We start from the raw sequence: 19,138 nt of genomic DNA on the forward strand, positions 1-19,138 counted from the left end.
TGTTTCCAGTCAGTTATGGTGTTAATTTAACACTCAGTAAAATGTACGTCGCAGTTAAAGGCAAAAGACGTTATGCTGTCGCAATATTTGCTCTCGCTGCTGATTATTAACCCACATTCACTAGCCAGGTCTCTGACTGCATATTTTGGATGAACCAAGAATATTGACGTGCAGTGTTGACCAGATTTGGGACCCGATAGGTAATTGGTGCAAATGTCACAGTTATAGTTTGGTACTCTTCAAGCTGTTATCTTTTTTCATAAATTGTTGTAGTGACTAGTAGGCATACTTGCTGTTCTGGTGGGAACAGGGCTTGTTGGTACAGTGGGATTAGCCCTCCATCTTTTATGGTCTGGTTAAGTTATTCTGAAGTGAACAATGAATGCTCTGGGGTACAGTTATTATCTAACGTGGTAAGAAATGCAGTTCTGAATGAAATGGAATACAAAGGGAAACTTCTGCGCGACTGTCTGATATTTCTTTTGCCTGGGGACGGGGAAGCTAATTTATTTGCCCCCATGATGCTTTAAGAATGAAATGGGGAAAAGAGCTTAATTTTGTATTGAAGAGATTGATATTTCCAATTACATTCAAAAGGTCCAAGGTTAATAGCTAAGCATGAAGATGCTAGATTGTAGGTTGTTTTCCTGGCATCACTCCATAAGGATTAGGCTGGAAAGTGGTTAATTTACTGGCTGACTGCCCAGTAGGTTTTCAGTTGAACTTGTCTAAACTTTTCTCTCGTTCGCAGAGCTGCTTGATTCAGGATTTTTGCCATATAATCCCCACAAAAATTGAAATAAAGCCAGAGAATTTTGAGGATAGTATGAGTTTCATCAGCACCTGGGAAGATATTTTGTCGCGAACAAAGCACTAACGTTTCTCCCTCTCCAGTTATGGTTGGTTGTGCTATGTATTTGTAGCAATTATGTTATGTTGAACATTTGACATCTATTTAATAATGAGAAGTATTCAAGCTGCCCTTCAACATATTGTCCATTTTCCTGCGAGGTTGTTCCAATTGTGGTCTGGGGAGGCATATGAGAGCTGAGACCAATCCTCCCCTTGCTTGGTACCCAGACACATGATGGGATCAAAACAGCACTGTCAGTGAATTAAAGGGTAGAAATGTCAGTTTTTATAATAGTTTTGACATAACTTGGCTTAAAATGGAAACTGATGTCCTTCGCCCAACTTCAAGCTAGATAGCTGGAGCTGAATTGTCTATGGACTGGTCTATTTTTGACCTGCAAACCATTTGTGAAAGCTTTGTTCCACGAACTAAACCTGGTGCGCATGTTATTGGTAGATGTGGGCATGCTCATGTTTTCAAAAAGAAAATGCTATTATCACTTTATTGGTAGCTCTTTATTCTGAGGGGTTGTGTGTGACAAACACTAAGCACTACACACCATGTAGGGCTGTGCGCTTAAGGCTGTGGAGCAGGAGAAATGTTTTATAACACATGAACAAATTGTTATTTCCTAAAGCAAATAAGAGGTGCCGACTGGGACATTAAATCCAGAACAAATGCTATGCAGTCCAGGTATTAGACCTTGGTTAGGCCTAGTTTTGGCCTCCTTGCTTGTGGGTAGTCATAAAGACCCTGAGAGAGGATCTGAGGAAGTGCAGCAGATCAATAATACAACAAATAATTACAATTATATAGCAGTGGTTGTGGGGACAAAAAAACAAGGTTCATAGAAAAATCCACACCAAATTAAAAATAATATAAGGGGAGGTGACTTAGAAAGCTTGATGAAAGAGGTGTGTTTCAAGAAGGGCTTTTAATTCCAACAATGCAAGAAATGGGCTGGTTTAGCTCAGTCAACTGGACAGCTGGTTTGTGATGCTTCCTCCGAAAACTCTGAACTCGTCCAAAACACTGCTGTCCAAGCCCTAATTTGGACCAGGTCTTGTTCACCCATCTTTTGTGCTCATTTACCTATATTGGTTCCCAGTCCAGCAATGCTTCAAATTTATAACTCTTATCCTTGTTACAAAATCCTACCATTACCTCATGCTTCACACTCCCTGTACCTTAGTAACCCTAAAACTCTCCCAAGATATCTAAGGTACTCTAATTCTGTCCTTTTGCACATCCACGATTTTATTCGCTACGCTATTGATGGCCATGCCTTCAGCTGCCTTAAGCTTTGGAATTCCCTCACTGCACCCCTCTCTATTTCTGGTTCCTCCTTTCAGACACATCAGCATAAGCCGCTTTTCTCCATGTATTTATCCAACTTCTCCTCAAATGCATCTGCCCTACATCCCAACTGCTCCTTGTGGTAACAAATGTCACATTCTAATCATGTGCTGAGTAAAGCAATTTTTGATGAATTCCTTATGGGTTTATTAGTGATTATCTTGTATTTATAATCCATAGAGTTGTTGCAGTATTTGGGGTGCTCCATGTGGCCTCAGAGTTGTGAGGAGACAGAAAGACAATCCTGAACCTTACTGCTGCCACTTGTCAACTTCTGGTGGAACTTGCCTATATGCGTGAATGGTGGGATTCGACTCCGAGATAATTTATTTGCTATATTGACTCACAATTGAAGAATGCCTGTTTGGTGAAGCACTAGAGGAATAGTCACCTGTGGAACTGCACCACAGCAAGACTTGGTAGTTCCTTGAGGGGAGGAAAAACAAAAAATAACTTTCCAAATTGTATCAGCTCCGTAAACTCAGTAATAAATGTATAGATTACAAGCTACTTTAGCAACCGTTGAATGGTGGTTTGTAAGAATTGAAGATTGACTCATTGGAACCAGTCTCATCTTTGTAATCCCATTGAATTTCTGTGTCTTTGGTTAATCCACTCCTAGTGTTAAGTGTCCAGTCAATTGACCACATGTAACATCAAGAAACTGCAAGCTGTACTGGATGCAGCAATGGCTTTGGGGCCCTGACAACACCCTGATTCAGGTGCACAGATCTTCAGCACTGTAACCACTCATTCCCCTTACTATTCTAATACAGCTACAACTCTGACATCTAGTTAAAAATATGAAAGGTTACCCAGTATGCCCTTTCTACAGAACCATAAGACAGAGGAGCAGAATTAGGCCACTCGGCCCATCGAGTCTGTTCCGCCATTCAATCGTGGCTGATATTTTTATCATCGCCATAACCCCTGATCCCCTTATTAATCAAGAACCTATCTATCTCTGTCTTGAAGACACTCGGTGACTTTTTAAAAAAAAAATTAGAGTACCCAATTAAACTTTTCCAATTAAGGGGCAATTTAGCCTGGCCAGTCCACCTACCCTGCACATCTTTGGGTCGTGGGGGAGAAACCCATGCAAACACTGGGAGAATGTGCAAACTTCACACGGACAGTGACCCAGAACCGGGATCGAACCTGGGACCTTGGCGCCGTGAGGCAGCAGTGCTACCCACTCGGTGACTTGGCCTCCACAGCCTACTGCGGCAAAGAGTTCCACAGATTCACCAACTTCTGGCTGAAGAAATTCCTCCTCATCTCTTTTTAAAGGATCTAGTTTTTTCTACAAGTGGAAACATCCTCTCCATGTCCACTCCATCCAGGTCTCGCAGTATCCTGTAAGTTTCAATAAGATCCCCCCTCATCCTTGTAAATTCCAACGAGTATAGATCCTGAGTCCTCAACCGTTCCTCATACGACAAGTTCTTCATTCCAGGAATCTTTCTTGTGAACTCTTGTAAACAATAAATCAGATGTGGTAAATGCTATCCTACAGCCTTCTCCATGTTTCATTTGCTACTTTTGTTCATTCACCAATTCACCACTCTTGTAGCTTTCTCTTGGTCCTCAGAATTATTTATTCTACTTCCAATTTTAATGTCTGCAAATATGAGCACTTAAACCCCTGTGCACAAACATTGGTGCACAGTGAACAGAAACAGTCCCAGGAAACTACGGCTTCGCTGCACACTTCAAATTAGCTGGATAAATTGCCTATGACTGCTACGCTTTCATCCCTTCTGCTCGATTTTACATCCAATTTATTGCCCTTCTCTGAGTTCAATTACTACTTAAATCTCTAATGACACCCTGTTTGGCACTTTCAAAGACTTCTGACTCTCCACATACAATACATCCACCCTATCCATCTTATCTGTCACATCAAAGAATTCCATGAGATTTATCTGGCATGGTTTGCACAACGCATGTCCCAGATAATTATTATCTTGAACAAGGGAAAGCCCAGTCATCTCCTTTTGACCTTTGCAACACTATCATTGCCAAATCTGCCATCAACAACTTGGGGGCCACCTTGACCAAAAACCTAACTGTATCAACACAGATGAGCGGGGTAGATGTAATAAAAGCAAATTACTGCGGATGCTGGAATCTGAAACAAAAGGGAAACTGCTGGAAAATCTCAGCAAGTCTGGCAGCATCTGTAGGGAGAGAAAAGAGCTAACGTTAGCTCTTTTCTCTCCGTACAGATGCTGCCAGACTTGCTGAGATTTTCCAGCAGGGTAGATGTGGTTATTTTCGAGTGCCTCTTCCTAACATCTCAATGCTTTTACTGTTCTGAAAGGTTCACCATTTCGATTGGTCCATCCAAGCTGCTTGCCCCCCCCCCTCCTCTCCTCCTCCAAACACATAGATAGGATGGGTTTGGCGGGATACGGCGCAAAAGAGTGCTGAGGGTTTTGGCAACGGTTGAATCATAATCGGTACAGACTTGAAGGGCCAGTTCCTGTGCTGTGTTGTCCTTTGTTCTTTTGCTCTTTGTTCATTGCAAAACAGTAAGAAGTCTTACAACACCAGGTTAAAGTCCAACAGGTTTGTTTCAAACACGAGCTTTCGGAGCACGGCTCCTTCTTCATTGCAAAAGGTGCAGGGTGTACACTCTTGAGATTAACTGTGACAATTCATCACTCCGCAGCATCTTCCTCCAGAATGACCTTGACCACCGAAAAGGGCAAGAGCAATTGTCCCATGGAAAAACATCTACACCCTCCCTACCCAAGTTATGGACCATTACGATAGGCTGGCATCACTATCACCTTCTCCATATCTATGGATAGGCATTATATGCTGCCTTGCCAGGATTCCAAAACCCCAAAAATGAATATAAAAAGCAATACTTGATTTAGTACAGAAGTGCAACCAGCTCTATGCCCTTTTTGAGGCCCTTGAGTTTTAGTGAGAGCAAGTCATTTATTAGCAATCCATTCGACATGGTTGTGCAAAAGAACTTTAATGCAACTATTTACTATAAATGTAATGAAGGGTGTTGTCACTCTTACTTTTTTTGATGATGTTTTCTGTTGCTTGCAGTCGCCACTCAGCCATGACCTCATCCTTAATCTGACTCAGGACGGAATCAAACTACTTTTCGATGCTTATAATCAGAGACTAAAGGTTAGAGACACACTTTTATGCTTTGTTTTCCCATACAGCAGTTAGTATGTTTAAAAATTAATTCTTATATGAAAAATTGAGATATTGTGATGTGACAGGGCATTATATTTTGTTAAAATATATGGCACTGTATTAAGAAGTAAAGTGGAGATGTAATCAGTGTGGGAAGAACGGAATAATTGAATGAGGGTTCACAGGTACAACTCAGTCCTTATTTTAAAGTCTTGCTTTTAATGAGTTTTTATTTGTAGCTAAATTAACAGATCCATAAGAATATTAAAGTAATTGTGAACTGCTTTCTCCTAGTTGTAAAGAGTTGCATCTGATTGGCTCGATATTATTCGAGGAATAAACTCTTATTTCCTTGAAATCTGCCAGTTATAATTTCAGCATTTGTCTTTGAAGGAAGTGCTTCCTAACTACCATCTCTTTCCATGACCAATACTTATTTAGGATTCAAGTTTCCCATTGACATTCTAAACGCTCATCACTTGAGTCTAATTTTGTATGATGGCATGCCCATTGGAATAAGCCTGCATTGAGGCTCTGGATGTCATGGATTGTAATCATCCTTTTCCTCTGCAGAATCAATACTGACACAATTCTCCTCAGCTCTTCTGAGATGTTTTCATTAAATTTAGTGAATCTTAATTTTTAGCACACAGGATAGATTTCAAATAAATTGCATCAGATGGGGCTTCCGGTTGCAGTGATGCGGAGCTAAGCCGCACGTTCAGAGGGCCCGCTTTTTTCGGACTTTTGGGCTCTTTTAAGGGCCCGTAACGGCGCTGGTCGGACTTGTCCCGGTGTGGGAAGACATTAGCTGCGCCTCTCTGCCGGTGGATGGACTGGACCGGACCAGGAGCGGGGCGGTCAAAAAATCAGCTTTGGAGCAGAGAAAGGTGCGAGAGAGGAAGACCAAGATGGCGGCGGGCGGGGAATCTGCAGCGTGGCGGCAGTGGGCGCAGAGCAGCAGGAGCTGCTCCATCGCTGCTTCAGGGAGCTGAAAGCTGAGCTGCTGGAACCGCTAAAGGCCTCGCTTGACAAGCTCACAGCGACTCAGACGGCCTAGGGGGCAGAGATCCGCGAGGTCCGGCATAAGGCCTCGGAGAATGAGGACGAAATCCTAGGCCTGGCAGTGAAGGTGGAGTCACACGTGGCGCTCCAGAAGAAATGGCAGGCGAGGATGGAGGAAATGGAGAACCGCTCGCGGCGGAACAATTTGCGGATCCTGGGCCTCCCGGAGGGGCTGGAGGGTTCGGACTTGGGGGCCTACGTGGTCATGATTCTGAACTCGCTAATGGGAGCGGGGTCCTTCCAAGGGCCCTTGGAGCTGGAGGGGGCCCATCGAGTGTTGGTGAGAAGGCCCAAGCCGAACGAGCCGCCAAGGGCGGTGCTGGTGCGGTTTCACCGCTTGTCGACCGAGAATGTGTGCTGAGGTGGGCTAAGAAGGAGAGGAGCAGCAGGTGGGAGAATGCGGAGGTCTGAATTTACCAGGACTGGAGTGCGGAGGTGGCGAAAAAGAGGGTTGGTTATAACCGGTCGAAGGCAGTGCTGCACAAGAGAGGGGTGAAGCTTGGCCTGTTACAGCCGACTCGCCTTTGGGTCACTTATAAAGACTGCCAGTACTACTTTGACTCCCCGGAAGAGGCCTGGGCCTTTGTCCAGGCAGAGACTTCTTTTCTATTGTTTTTTTGTTTTTTCTTTCTTGTGGGAAGCTTGGGGGATGTTTTGTAGGCCCGCTGTGGTGTGAGCCTTCTCTTCCTGCGTTCTGGGTCGACGGGCGGGGTTTAAGCTGGAGGTGCGGGTTTTTTCCCGCGCTGGAGTATGAATGTCGGGGGGGGGGGGGGGGGGGGGGGGAGGAGGACTGTGCCGGTGGGGGGGGAATGGTGGTTGGGTCATACCGGGGGGGGGGGGGGGGGGTCGTTGGGGTGGCGGGAGCAGCCGGGGCCAGCAGGAGTCGGCTGACTTACAGAAGTACAATGAGAGGGGCAACGCAGCTAGGGAGGGGGAGGGGGTACCGGGCTGCTGCTGGAAGGGCTGAAGGGGAACCGTTGGTGCTAGGTGGGGTCGGGATGAGGTTCTGCCATGCGGGGACTGCGGGCATGTGGTTGGCCGAGGAAGAGTTATGGCTGACCGGCGGAGAGGGAGGGTGAATAGCCCCCCGATTCGGCTGGTCACATGGAATATAAGGGGGCTGAATGGGCCGGTCAAGCGGGCCCGGGTGGTTGCGCATTTGAAGGGGCTGGGGACGGATGTGGCTATGCTCCAGGAGACTTACCTTAAGGTGGCGGATCAGGTAAGGTTGAGAAAGGGGGGTTGGGCAAGTGTTCCATTCGGGGTTGGATGTGAGGAACCGGGGGGGTGGTGATTTTGGTGGGGAAGCGTATGTCGTTTGTGGCGTCCAGGGTGGTGGCGGATAGTTGTGGCAGATATGTGATGGTGAGCGGTAGGCTCCAGGGGGAGCGGGTGGTGCTGGTTAATGTGTACGCCCCAAATTGGGACGATGCTGGCTTTATGCGGCATATGCTGGGCTGGATTCCAGACCTTGAGACGGGGGGTCTTGATAATGGGAAGAGATTTCAATACAGTGCTGGACCCAGCCCTGAATCACTCCAGGTCCAGGACGGGTAGGAGGCCGGCGGTGGCCACAGTGCTGAGGGGGTTCATGGACCAGATGGGAGGGGTGGATCCTTGGAGGTTTATGAGGCCGGGGGGTAGGGAATTCTCGTTCTTCTCCCACGTCCAGAAGGCTTACTCCCGGATTGACTTTTTTGTCTTTAGCAGGGCGTTGATCCCGGGGTGGTAGGGGCGGAGTATTCGGTGATAGTCATCTTGGATCACACCCCGCATTGGGTGGACCTAGAGCTGGGGGAGGGGAGGGACCAACGCCCGCTGTGGAGGTTAGAGGTGGGGCTGCTGTCGGTGAGGAGGTATGCGGGCGGGTCAGGAGGTACATAGAGGGGTATTTAGAAACTAATGATAATGGGGAGGTGCAGGTGGGGGTGGTCTGGGAGGCAGTGGTTAGGGGGGAGCTGATTTCCATTAGGGCACATAAGGAGAGGGGGGAGAAATAGGAGAGGTTGGTGGAAGAAATGGTGAGGGTGGACAGGAGGTACGCGGAGGTCCCGGAAGAAGGGCTGTTGAGGAAGCATTGTAGTCTCCAAGCGGAGTTTGATATCTTGACCACCAGGAAGGCGGAGGCGCAGTGGGGGAGGGCGCAAGGGGCGGTATACGAATACAGGGAGAAGGCGAATTGGATGCTGGCCCACCAGCTCCGGAGGCGGCGAGGGAGATAGGGAGAGTTGGGGATGGAGGCGGGAGTCTGGTGCGGAGTGCAAGTGGCATTAACCGAGTGTTTAGGACCTTCTATGAGGAGTTATACCGGTCAGTGCACCCTGGGGAGGAGGGGGGAATGGACCGCTTTTTGGACAAGCTAGAGTTCCCGAGAGCAGGGGAGGAGCAGGTGGAGGGTCTGGGGGCGGCTGTTGAGCTGGAGGAGCTGGTCAATGTGATGGGGAGTATGCAGTCAGGGAAGGCACCGGGGCCCGATGGGTTCCTGGTGGAATTCTATAAGAGGTTTTCAGACCTGCTGGGCCCGCTGCTAGTGAGGACCTTGAATGAGACAAGGGAGGGGGGGCTTTGCCGCAGACGATGTCCAGGGCGTTAATTTCATTGATTCCGAAGCGGGATAAGGACCCCCTCCAGTGTGGGTCATACAGGCCGATTTCGCTCCTCAATGTGGACGCGAAACTGCTGGCCAAGATATTGAGGAGGGTGGAGGATGTGGTGCTGCAGGTTATTCACGAGGATCAAACTGGTTTTGTGAAGGGGAGGCAGTTGAACGTTAATGTGCGGCGGCTTCTTAATGTCATAATGATGCCGGCGGTGGACGGGGAAGCGGAGATAGTGGCGTCGATGGATGCGGAGAAGGCCTTTGACAGGGTGGAGTGGTGATACCTGTGGGAGGTTTTGAGGAGGTTCGGGTTTGGTAAGGGATTTATTAGATGGGTGATGCTGTTGTATGATGCCGCGGTGGCGAGTGTGGTGACGAATGGGAGGAGGTTGGAGAACTTTTGGTTGTACCGGGGGACGAGGCAGGGGTGCCTCCTATCTCCCCTGCTGTTTGCGTTGGCGATTGAACCCCTGGCCATGGCGCTGAGGGAATTGAGGAACTAAAGGGGGATAGTGGGGGGGGGGGGGGGAAGGAGAAGGAGATGCACCGGCTGTCGTTGTACGCAGACAATTTATTGTTGTACATTGCAGACCCGCAGGGGGGGATGCCGGAGGAAATGAGGATTCTTGGGGAGTTCGAGGACTTCTCTCAGTATAAGCTCAACGTGGGGAAGAGTGAGCTGTTCGTGGTGCATATGGGGGACCAGGCGAGAGAGATAGGGGAGCTTCAGCTGAAAAGGGCAGAGAGGAGCTTCAGACTGGTCAGATAGCCAGGAGCTGGGGGGCCCTGCATAGGCTAAATTTTACGAAGCTGGTGGAGCAGATGGAGGAGGAGTTTAGGAGGTGGCATGTGTTGCCACTCTCTAGCGGGCAGGGTCCAGTCGGTTAAGATGACAGTGCTCCTGAGGTTTTTGTTCCTATTCCAGTGTCTACCCATCATGATCCCGAAGGCTTTTTTCAGGAGGGTCAGTAGGAGTATTACGGGGTTTGTGTGGGCGCAGAAGACCCCGAGGGTATTCCTGGAGCGGGGTAGGGAAATGGGTGGGTTGGCGCTGCCCAACCTGTGTGGATACTACTGGGCTGCGAATGTGGCAATGATACGTAGGTGGGTGATGGAGGAGGAGGCGGCATGGAAGAGGTTGGAGGCTGCATCCTGTGTGGGCATGAGCTTAGAGGCGCTGGTGACGGCGCCGCTGCCGCTCCCCCCAGCAAGGTATTCTACGAGTCCAGTAGTGGTGGCTACCCTCAAAATCTGGGGGCAGTGGAAGCGGCATAGGGAGGAGGTGAAGGCTTCAGTTTGGTCCCTGATACGGGGGAACCACCGGTTTGTACCAGGGAGGATGGACGGAGTGTTTTTGAGCTGGCACAGGGCAGGTATCAGGCGGATGGGGGACCTCTTTCTCGATGGGAAGTTTGCGATCTTAGAGCAGTTGGAGGGGAGGTGGGGTCTCCCACCAGGGAATACCTTCAGGTATATGCAGATTAGGGCGTTTGTTAGGCGGCAGGTGGCGGAGTTTCCACTGTAGCCGCCAAGGGGGGTTCAGGACAGGGTGCTCTCGGGGACGTGGGCCAGTGAGGGGAGGATCTCGGCAATCTACCAAGTGATGCAGGAGGGGGAGGAGGCCTCGGTGGAAGAGCTGAAAGAGAAGTGGGAGGAGGAGCTGGGAGAGGAGATCGAGGAGGGGACGTTGGCGGATGCTTTGGGGAGGATGAATTCCTCCTCCTCTTGCGCGCGGCTTAGTTTAATCCAAATAAAGGTGCTGCATAGAGCGCATATGACTTGGACAAGGCTGAGCCGGCTCTTTGGGGGAGAGGACAGGTGTTCGGGGAGCCCAGCAAACCACACCCACATGTTCTGGGCGTGTCCGGCGTGGAGGGCTTTTGGAGGGGTGTTGCAGGGATCTTGTCAAGGGTGGTTGGCTCCAGGGTGGAGCCGGGCTGGGGGCTCGCAATTTTTCGGGTAGCATCGGAGCCGGGAGTGCAGGAGGCGAAAGAGGCCGGAATCCTGGCCTTTGTGTCCCTAGTAGCCCGGCGAAGGATCCTTTTACAGTGGAGGGATGCGAAGCCCCCGAGCCTGGAATCCTGGATCAGCGACATGGCTGGGTTCATCAATCTGGAGAGGGTCAAGTTTGCCCTGAGTGGGCGTTGCAAGGGTTCTTCCAGCGGTGGCAGCTTCCTGGCAGAGCATTAGGGGGTGGTCAACTTCAGCAGCAACCCCGGGGGGGGGGGGTTACTTGTTCGCTATGGGGGATGGGTGTGTGGTTTCATGGATTCATGCTCATTATTTTTGTTAATTTATTGCTTTTGTATTGGGGGGTGGGGTTACTGTTTTCTTTGTTTTGTTGGTTAAAATTTGTTGAAAATTTGAATAAAAATTATTTAAAAAATAAATAAATGGCATCAGATGATTGTCCCTGCCATTTTGCCACACTTAACCAAATCTTGCCCAATCTCCAGCCAGAGTACCTTTATTGGGCTCCCCGTGCCTTCACTCTTCCCACCCCAATCAGCTACTGCCATCAACTGCTCACAGCGGCATATGCGTCATGCACTCCACTCGACTGCACGTCCCAGGTGTCTCTGCTTGCGCCATCCACCCCACAATCTCACCAACAGACGCGCCATTTAAAGGGACCAATCAAAACAATCCAGACAGACAACAGTATTATTATAGATAGCAACATTTAAGAAGATTTTTCTGTATTATGAGCCAAAGGGCTGGGCAATACATAGTTGATGTGTTACAGCTTCACCATTGACAGAAGAGTGTAATTAGTAATGTAAGTTTACACAGGCAGTTTCCATTATAACCATGCACATCATTTGTAATTGGGAAATTTGATTAATATTTCTTGGTGTGCAGGTGTCAGCATGTATTATCCATTCCTAATTGCCCTTTGGAGGCCTTGTGGTCTTATCCCTGCTTTTGAGTCATAAGCTCGAGGTTAAGTCCCACCCCAGGACTTGACCAAGCAAGGTACATTCATGACACAGGAAAATAGGTTGATTATCAACCTGCAAATCATTCCAATGCATACCCATGGCGAGCATTAGGAGCGACATAGATTTGTGGTCAGCCCTGTGATGGAAGGTAAGTTGGAGCCTCTACCATCATTATCCATAGCTCCAGACTATAATGTGCATGTAAAAATACATGTTGCATGTAACACGCGCTACTTATTGTATTTGAGAAATTGGTGGTGTACACTTCACCATCTGTTAAGGATGGAGTTCTTGGATTTTGATCCAGTGACAGTGAAGGAATGGTAATATAGTTCCAGGTCTGAATGCTGTGTGACCTGATGGTGAATTTGCAGGTGGTGGTGTCCCCATGCACCTGCTGCCCTTGTATTTCTTGATCGAGTTTGAGGATTTGGAAGGTGCTGATGAAGGAGCCCCAGTGAGTTGTTGCAGTGCATCTTGTAGATGGTACACACTGCTGTAGCTGTGCACCAGTGGTGGAGGGTGTGGATGGGATGCTGATCCAGCAGGCCTTGGATGGTGACCCGCTTATTAAATGGTGTTGATGCTTCACTCAACCGGGCAAGTGAAAGGTTTTCCATCGCACTCCTGTTGACCTTGTCAATGCGGACATGTTTTTAGGAGTAATGGGGTGAATTACTTGCCACAGAATTCTCTGCTGTTGTCCCTACAATATTTACATGGCTCGTCTGGTTCAGTTTGGTCAATGTTAAACCTCTGAATGTTGACAATGGGGATGCAGTGATGGTAATGCCATTGAGAATCATGGGGAGATGGTTAGATTCTCTCTTGTTGGAGGTGGATTCCCATCAATCTCAATTTTGCTAGGGCTCCTTGATGCCGCACTTAGTTAAATGCTGCCTTCATGTCAAATGCATTCACTCTCACCTCGCCTCAGGAGTTTGCCTCGTTATACCCATATGCAACATTTTGCATGTTTTTGAGATGTGATGTACTAATTCGATCAGAGAAACTTCAAATTTTGTTGCAACGCTCGAGCAACTCTTAACAAAATAATATATATACCTTTTGTAGAGTGGCACACCTTGCCAAATGTTCTATCACAGTCTGCCCCATGTGCAGTGATTTGATATTAACCATGTTGTCCTTGCTGAGCTCCCAAAGCTGAAAGCCATTAGTTGTTCCAATGATTATATGAGGTCATTTCTAATTTTCAAGTTCTTGAGGTTTTCTATCAGGTTTTCTATTGTTCCTAATACCTGTTAATCAACACTCTGGTTATCTAAGCATCCAGGAAAGTTCTCAGTGCAGAAAGAAAATTGTGGAAAATGTAAGCTTTTTATGTTGGACCGACACTTGCAAAAATATTATTCATTGTATGAAATAGATTTTCTAATTAGTTAAACTGAAGCTTTTAAACAGGATGTCAAAGGTAGGCATCTCTGGATTATATTTGGTGGCATGCAATAGTAAGTATAGAAATAGGATCAAACAGATTAAATGCATGCCTGGAGCCATGGTGCTAGAGGAGGGCATCACATTCTTGGGGCATTAGGACCAGTTCTGGGACGGAAGGAACCGATTGAAGTTTGAAGTGTTCTGAGACCGACATCTTCACAGGAATGTTTAACTAGTGCTGCTGGAAAGAAGTTAAACTAATTTGTCACCAGGCTGACACATTTGAGAACAAAACATAAGTAGTAAAAAAAAATAAATAAATAAATAACCTTTTATTGTCACAAGTATAAAGTTACTGTGAAAAACCCCCAGTCACCACAATCTGGCGCCTGTTTGGGTAAGCTGGGACGGGAATTAAACCTGCGCTGCTGGCCTTGTTCTGCATCACAAACCAGCTATTTAGCCCATTGAGATAAATGGTGCAGACACCCAGGCTGAGCAGTGAGGTAGGAGAGACAAATAGCACTCCCAGTTTGGTTCCAAAATAGGAATCAGACAGCGGTCAAATGCAAAGCAGTCTAAGATCGATTTAGCATACATGATTATAAATGCACAGTGGGGGACTTCAGTGGCATGATGTGAGGAGAAAACCCACATGCTCCCGCTGGAAACCTGACCTTTATCGCCTTTATCGGGGAAATCTTGGAAATCAGTTGGGTAGAGTACTGCGATGCCCTAGGGAAACAAAGCCAAAAGAGAATTGGCCTGAATCTCAATGACAAGCTTCCCTCCAATCAACTGAAGGTAAGATGGCGGAGGCAGATTCTTCTCCAGCCACTCAACTAACAGCCAAAGTACTCACACAAATTCTGTTTGTCGAGCTTGAGAAGTATCAAAAACGCTTGTCTGGGGATCTGCAAACGATTAATTGAGGCGGCCTCGGTCCATGTTCATTTAGTTCTTGAGACCACCAGCAAGACCGTCAAAGCTCGCGGGCATGGAGACTGCCTTGTCTGACCATAGTGTTAGGGTCACCCCTTGTAGTCTGACCTTGCTCTGTGATCGAAGATAACAGAACATTAATCTATAAGCTGAACAACCTTGAGAACAGATCCTGAAGACAACATTCATATTGTGAGGTTACCATGAGGGGATCGAAGGCTGCACCCCTACTCATCCCTGTTCCACAAGATGGTGGGTGAGGGTGTACTTCGATCTCCCCCACAATTATACCAGGCCCACTGTCCGCTTCAATCTAAGCCTCGCTCTGCAAATCCTCCTTGTCCAGTGATCGCAAGGTTTCACACTTTTGAAGAGAAGTTGGTACTTGGATGGGCAAGAAGCAGAGGGATTTTACATGGAAGGCCACTCTATCATAAATATATTTTTAAAATCTTTTTATTCTCATTTTCCACATTTTCATCAAATAAACAACAAAAGAAAACAAAAACAAATACAGTACCAATCCCCCAAACGACATCCCCAAACATCACCTGTACATTCCAAGTAAGAAACAAAAGAGCATTAATAATCCTCCCGTAAACAATGTATGCAATCCCCAATGATTGTAGAACCCTTCCTTCATCCCCTCTCAATCTTCACCTTCTTGAGAGTTAGAAATTCCCCCCCGCCAAGGTGAAACACAGGGTGGAGACGCTAACCTCTGCCCCAACAGGGCCTGCCTCTGGACAATCAGCGAGGTGAAGGCCAAGATATCTGCCCCCGCACAGCCTGTAACCATGGCCGGTCAGACACCTTGAAAATGGCCTCTAGGGACCCTAGCTCCAAGCTCTCGTGCACTACCCCCGAAATGGCCTTGAATACCTCCCTCCAATATTCCTCCAGCTTTGAGCAGGACCAAAACATATGTACATGATTTGCGGGGCTCCTTCCAACAGTGCTACCATGCATCCTTCACTCCCTCAAAGAGTCGGCTCATCCTTGTCCTCGTGAGTTGTGCCCGATACACGACCTTCAGCTGTATCAACCCCAGCCTTGCGCGTGAGGTTGAGGCATTCGCCCTCTGTAGCACCGCATATCACAGCTCATCTTCCATCGCCTACCCCAACTCCTCTTTCCACTTAGCTTTGATCCCTTCCATGGATACCCTGTCTTCCCCCAGAATCCTCTTGTACAAATCGCCGATACCACCCTCTTCCCTGTTCCCTCTGCCATCAGTACCTTTTCCAACAATGAGGGGGCCGGCACTGTCTGGAAGCTCTGAACCCCCTTTTTAGCCAAGTCCCGGAGCTGCAGGTACCTAAACCCTTCTCCTTGCCTCAGTCCATGTTTTTCCCCCAACTCTTCCAGCCTGGCAAAACAACCTTGCAGGAACAGGTCTTTGAATACCCTGCTTCCTCTTTCCTCACATCTTAACTTCCCATCCAACTTACCTGGCTCAAACCTATCATTTCCCCAAATTGGCATCTCCCCACACCCCACCCTCCGCTTCAAGTGCTACTTGAACTGCCTCCAAATCTTCAACGTTGCCACCACCACCGGACTTGAGTATTTACCCGGGGCCATCTCACCTTTTCGGCATTTGCCGCCCAATAGTAATATAACAAATTGGGGATGCCCAACCCCTGCTGCCCTCCCTACAGAACTACCTTCCTAACCCTGGCCACTCCCTTGCCCCCCTCCTCCATCAATCTCGGCCCAATCCCAAACCTCTCAAGAACCCGCAATCAAATACTCCCATTCCACTCGATCAAGTGCCTTTTCCGCATCCAGTGCAAACACCACCTGTCTCCTTTCCCTCAGCTGCAGTCATGATTACATTGAGCACCCTCCTAACATTTGAGAATAGCTGCCTTTCTTTCACGAACCCCGTCCGGTCCTCCCCTATCACCATCGGGTGGCACCCCCTCCGACCTAGCCGCCAGTACCTTTGCCAATATCTTCGCATCCACATTCAAAGAATAATACAGCACAGGAATAGGCGCTTCAGTCCTCCAAGCCTGCGCTGATCACGTGTCCTATCTACTCCAACTACCTGTATCCTTCTATGCCCCGTCTGTTCATGTACCTACACAGTTAAGTCTTTTTTTTAATAAACAATTTATTGAGGTATTTTTGGTATAGTAACAACAACAAAATAAACAATATACATGAAACCATAAACAAAGTGCAAAAGCCATTTACCTCTCGTACAGGTCCCACCCTTATTGACCACTAACAGTGACCCTCTCAAGTCGAACTTAATTTTCTCCAAAGAGAGAAAGCTAGCCATGTCCGATAGCCAGGTCTCCGACTTTGCTCCATGCTCCAATAGCATCCGTCTCCGGGCTACCAGGGAAGCATGGCCAGAACATCTGCCTCTTTCTCCGGGTCTTCTAACACCCTGAAAATCTGCACCTCTGGACTCGGTGCCACCCTTGTTTTTAACACCATGGACATGACGTCCGCAAGCCCCTGCCAAAATCCCCTAAGCTTTGGACATGTCCAAAACCTGTAGACATGGTTCGCTGGTCCTCCCGCACATTTTACGCACCCGTCCTTCACCCCAAAGAATCTGCTCATCCGGGCCACTGTCATGTGAGCCCGGTGAACAACCTTAAATTGTATCAGGCTGAGCCAGGCACATGTTGCGGATGTGTTGACTCTACTCAACGCGCCTGCCCATAGACCACCCTCTATTGCACCTCCAAGCTCCTCCTCCCACTTGCGCTTCAGCTCCTCGGTCTGCGTCTCCTCTGAACCCAGAAGCTCCGTTATAAATGCCAGTGACGCTCCCTTCTCCGACCCACCCTCTGGAAACTACCCTGTCCTGAATCCCCCACAGCGGTAGGAGTGGGAAGGTTGACACCTGTTTATGAAGGAAGTCCCGCACCTGCAGATACCTGGATTTGTTTCCCCTTGCCAACCCAAACATTTCCTCCAATGCCCTCATACTCTTAAAGCTCCCCTCTATGAACATATCCCCCATCCTCTCAATCCCTGCCCTCCACCATTACTGGAACCCCCCGTCCAAACTCCCCGGGGCAAACCGGTGATTATCACAGATTGGGGCCCAGACCGATGCTCCCACTGCTCCCAAATGCCACCTCCACTGGCCCCAAACTCTCTGGGCCGCCACCACCACTGGACTGGTGGAGTACTGTGCCGGCGCAGTTGCCAATGCCCCCACACTGGTGCCCATGCATCAAGCCGCCTCCATACGCACCCATGCCAACCCCTCCCCCACCACCCACTTCCTGTTCATGGCTATATTATCCACCCAGTAATAGTTGCTAAAATTTGGCAGCGCCAGCCCGTCCTCTCCCTGACCCCGCTCAAGCGTTACCTTCCTTACTCACGGGGTCTTGCCCGCCCAGATGAAGCCCGTGATCACTCTGTTGACCCGCTTAAGAAAGGACCGCGGGATAAAGGTGGGGAGACACTGAAATAGGAATTTGGGAGGACCGTCATCTTCACCGTTTGCACCCTCCCAGCCAGAGGCAACGGAAGTGCGTCCCATCTCCGAAAATCGTCCTTCGTTTGGTCCACCAGCAGGGCCAGATTCAATTTATGCAGCCGGTCCCATTCCCGCGCCAAATGGATGCCTCGGTACCTAAAGTTTCTCTCTACTAACCTAAACGGCAGCTCTCCCAGACGTGTCTCCTGTCCCCTCGTCAAGACCACAAACATCTCACTTTTCCCCACATTTAGCTTATACCCCGAAAATCGGCTAAATTCCCCATGAGTCCTCATGATTTCTTCCATCCCCTCTATTGGGTCCGAAACATACACAAGTAGGTCATCCGCATAGAGCAAAACCCTGTGCTCCACCCCACTCTGGACCAGCCCTCGAGGCTCTGAGCAATTGCCAACGGCTCTGCAGCCAGCGCAAATAACAGTGGAGAGAGGGGGCATCCCTGTCACGTCCCCCAGTGCAGTCTAAAATAGTCCAATGTTGTTCCTATTCGTCCATACACTTGCCACAGGAGCCTGATACAGTAACCTGACCCAGTCAATAAAGCCCCGCCCGAATCCGAATTGTCCCAGTATCTCCCACAGATAGTCCCATTGTACCTGATCAAAAGCCTTTTCTGCATCCATTGCGATCACTACCTCCACCTCCCTACCTCATGATCACATTTCACAGCCTTCTTACATTGGCCACCAACTGCCTGCCCTTAACAAACCCCATCTGGCCCTCCCCAATAACGTCCGGAACACTATCCTCGATCCTGGAGGACAAGATTTTGGCCAGCAGTTTGGCATCTACGTTCAACAGGGAGATCGGCCTGTAGGACCCCCACAGCTCCGTGTTCCTGTCCCGCTTAAGAATCAGCGAAATCGCTGCCTGTTACATCGTCGGGGGCAATACCCCTCTTTCCCTTGCCTCATTAAACATCCTCAACAACACCGGCCCCAACATCCCCGAGAACGTTTTATAAAACTCCACTGGGCACCCGTCGGACTCGGGGCCTTCCCCGCCTGCATGGCCTTCAAGCCCTCCACTATCTCTTCCAGCCTGATTGGGGCCCCCAGCCCTTTTACCCGCTCCCCGTCCACCTTTGGGAAATTCAGCCCCTCCAAGAAGTGCCTCATCCCCTCCGGCCCTGTAGGGGGTTCCGACCTGTATAGCCTGCTGTAGAAATCCCTAAATGCCTTATTCACCCCTACTGAATCTCCAACCAGGTTCCCTTCTCCGTCCTTTACTTTCCCTATCTCCCTAGCTGCCTCTCTCTTTCTAAGCTGCTGTGCAAGCATTCTGCTGGCCTTGTCTCCATGTTCCTAGATCACCCCCCTTGCCTTTCTCAGCTGCTCCACCAT

At 48.7% G+C, this 19,138-nt stretch overlaps 1 protein-coding gene across 1 annotated transcript in view; it reads left to right on the plus strand.

Annotated features, from left to right (window-relative positions):
• The window catches only part of c9h16orf70 (chromosome 9 C16orf70 homolog), a 108,746-nt gene that overhangs the window by 10,541 nt on the left and 79,067 nt on the right, over window positions 1-19,138 (plus strand). The window contains exon 3 of the mRNA XM_038806940.1: window positions 5,279-5,362. Coding sequence (XP_038662868.1) covers window positions 5,279-5,362 — 84 coding nt within the window. The remainder of the gene's footprint in view (window positions 1-5,278; window positions 5,363-19,138) is intronic.

Source organism: Scyliorhinus canicula, chromosome 9 (assembly GCF_902713615.1).
Source record: "Scyliorhinus canicula chromosome 9, sScyCan1.1, whole genome shotgun sequence".
NCBI classification, from domain to species: Eukaryota; Metazoa; Chordata; class Chondrichthyes; order Carcharhiniformes; family Scyliorhinidae; genus Scyliorhinus; species Scyliorhinus canicula.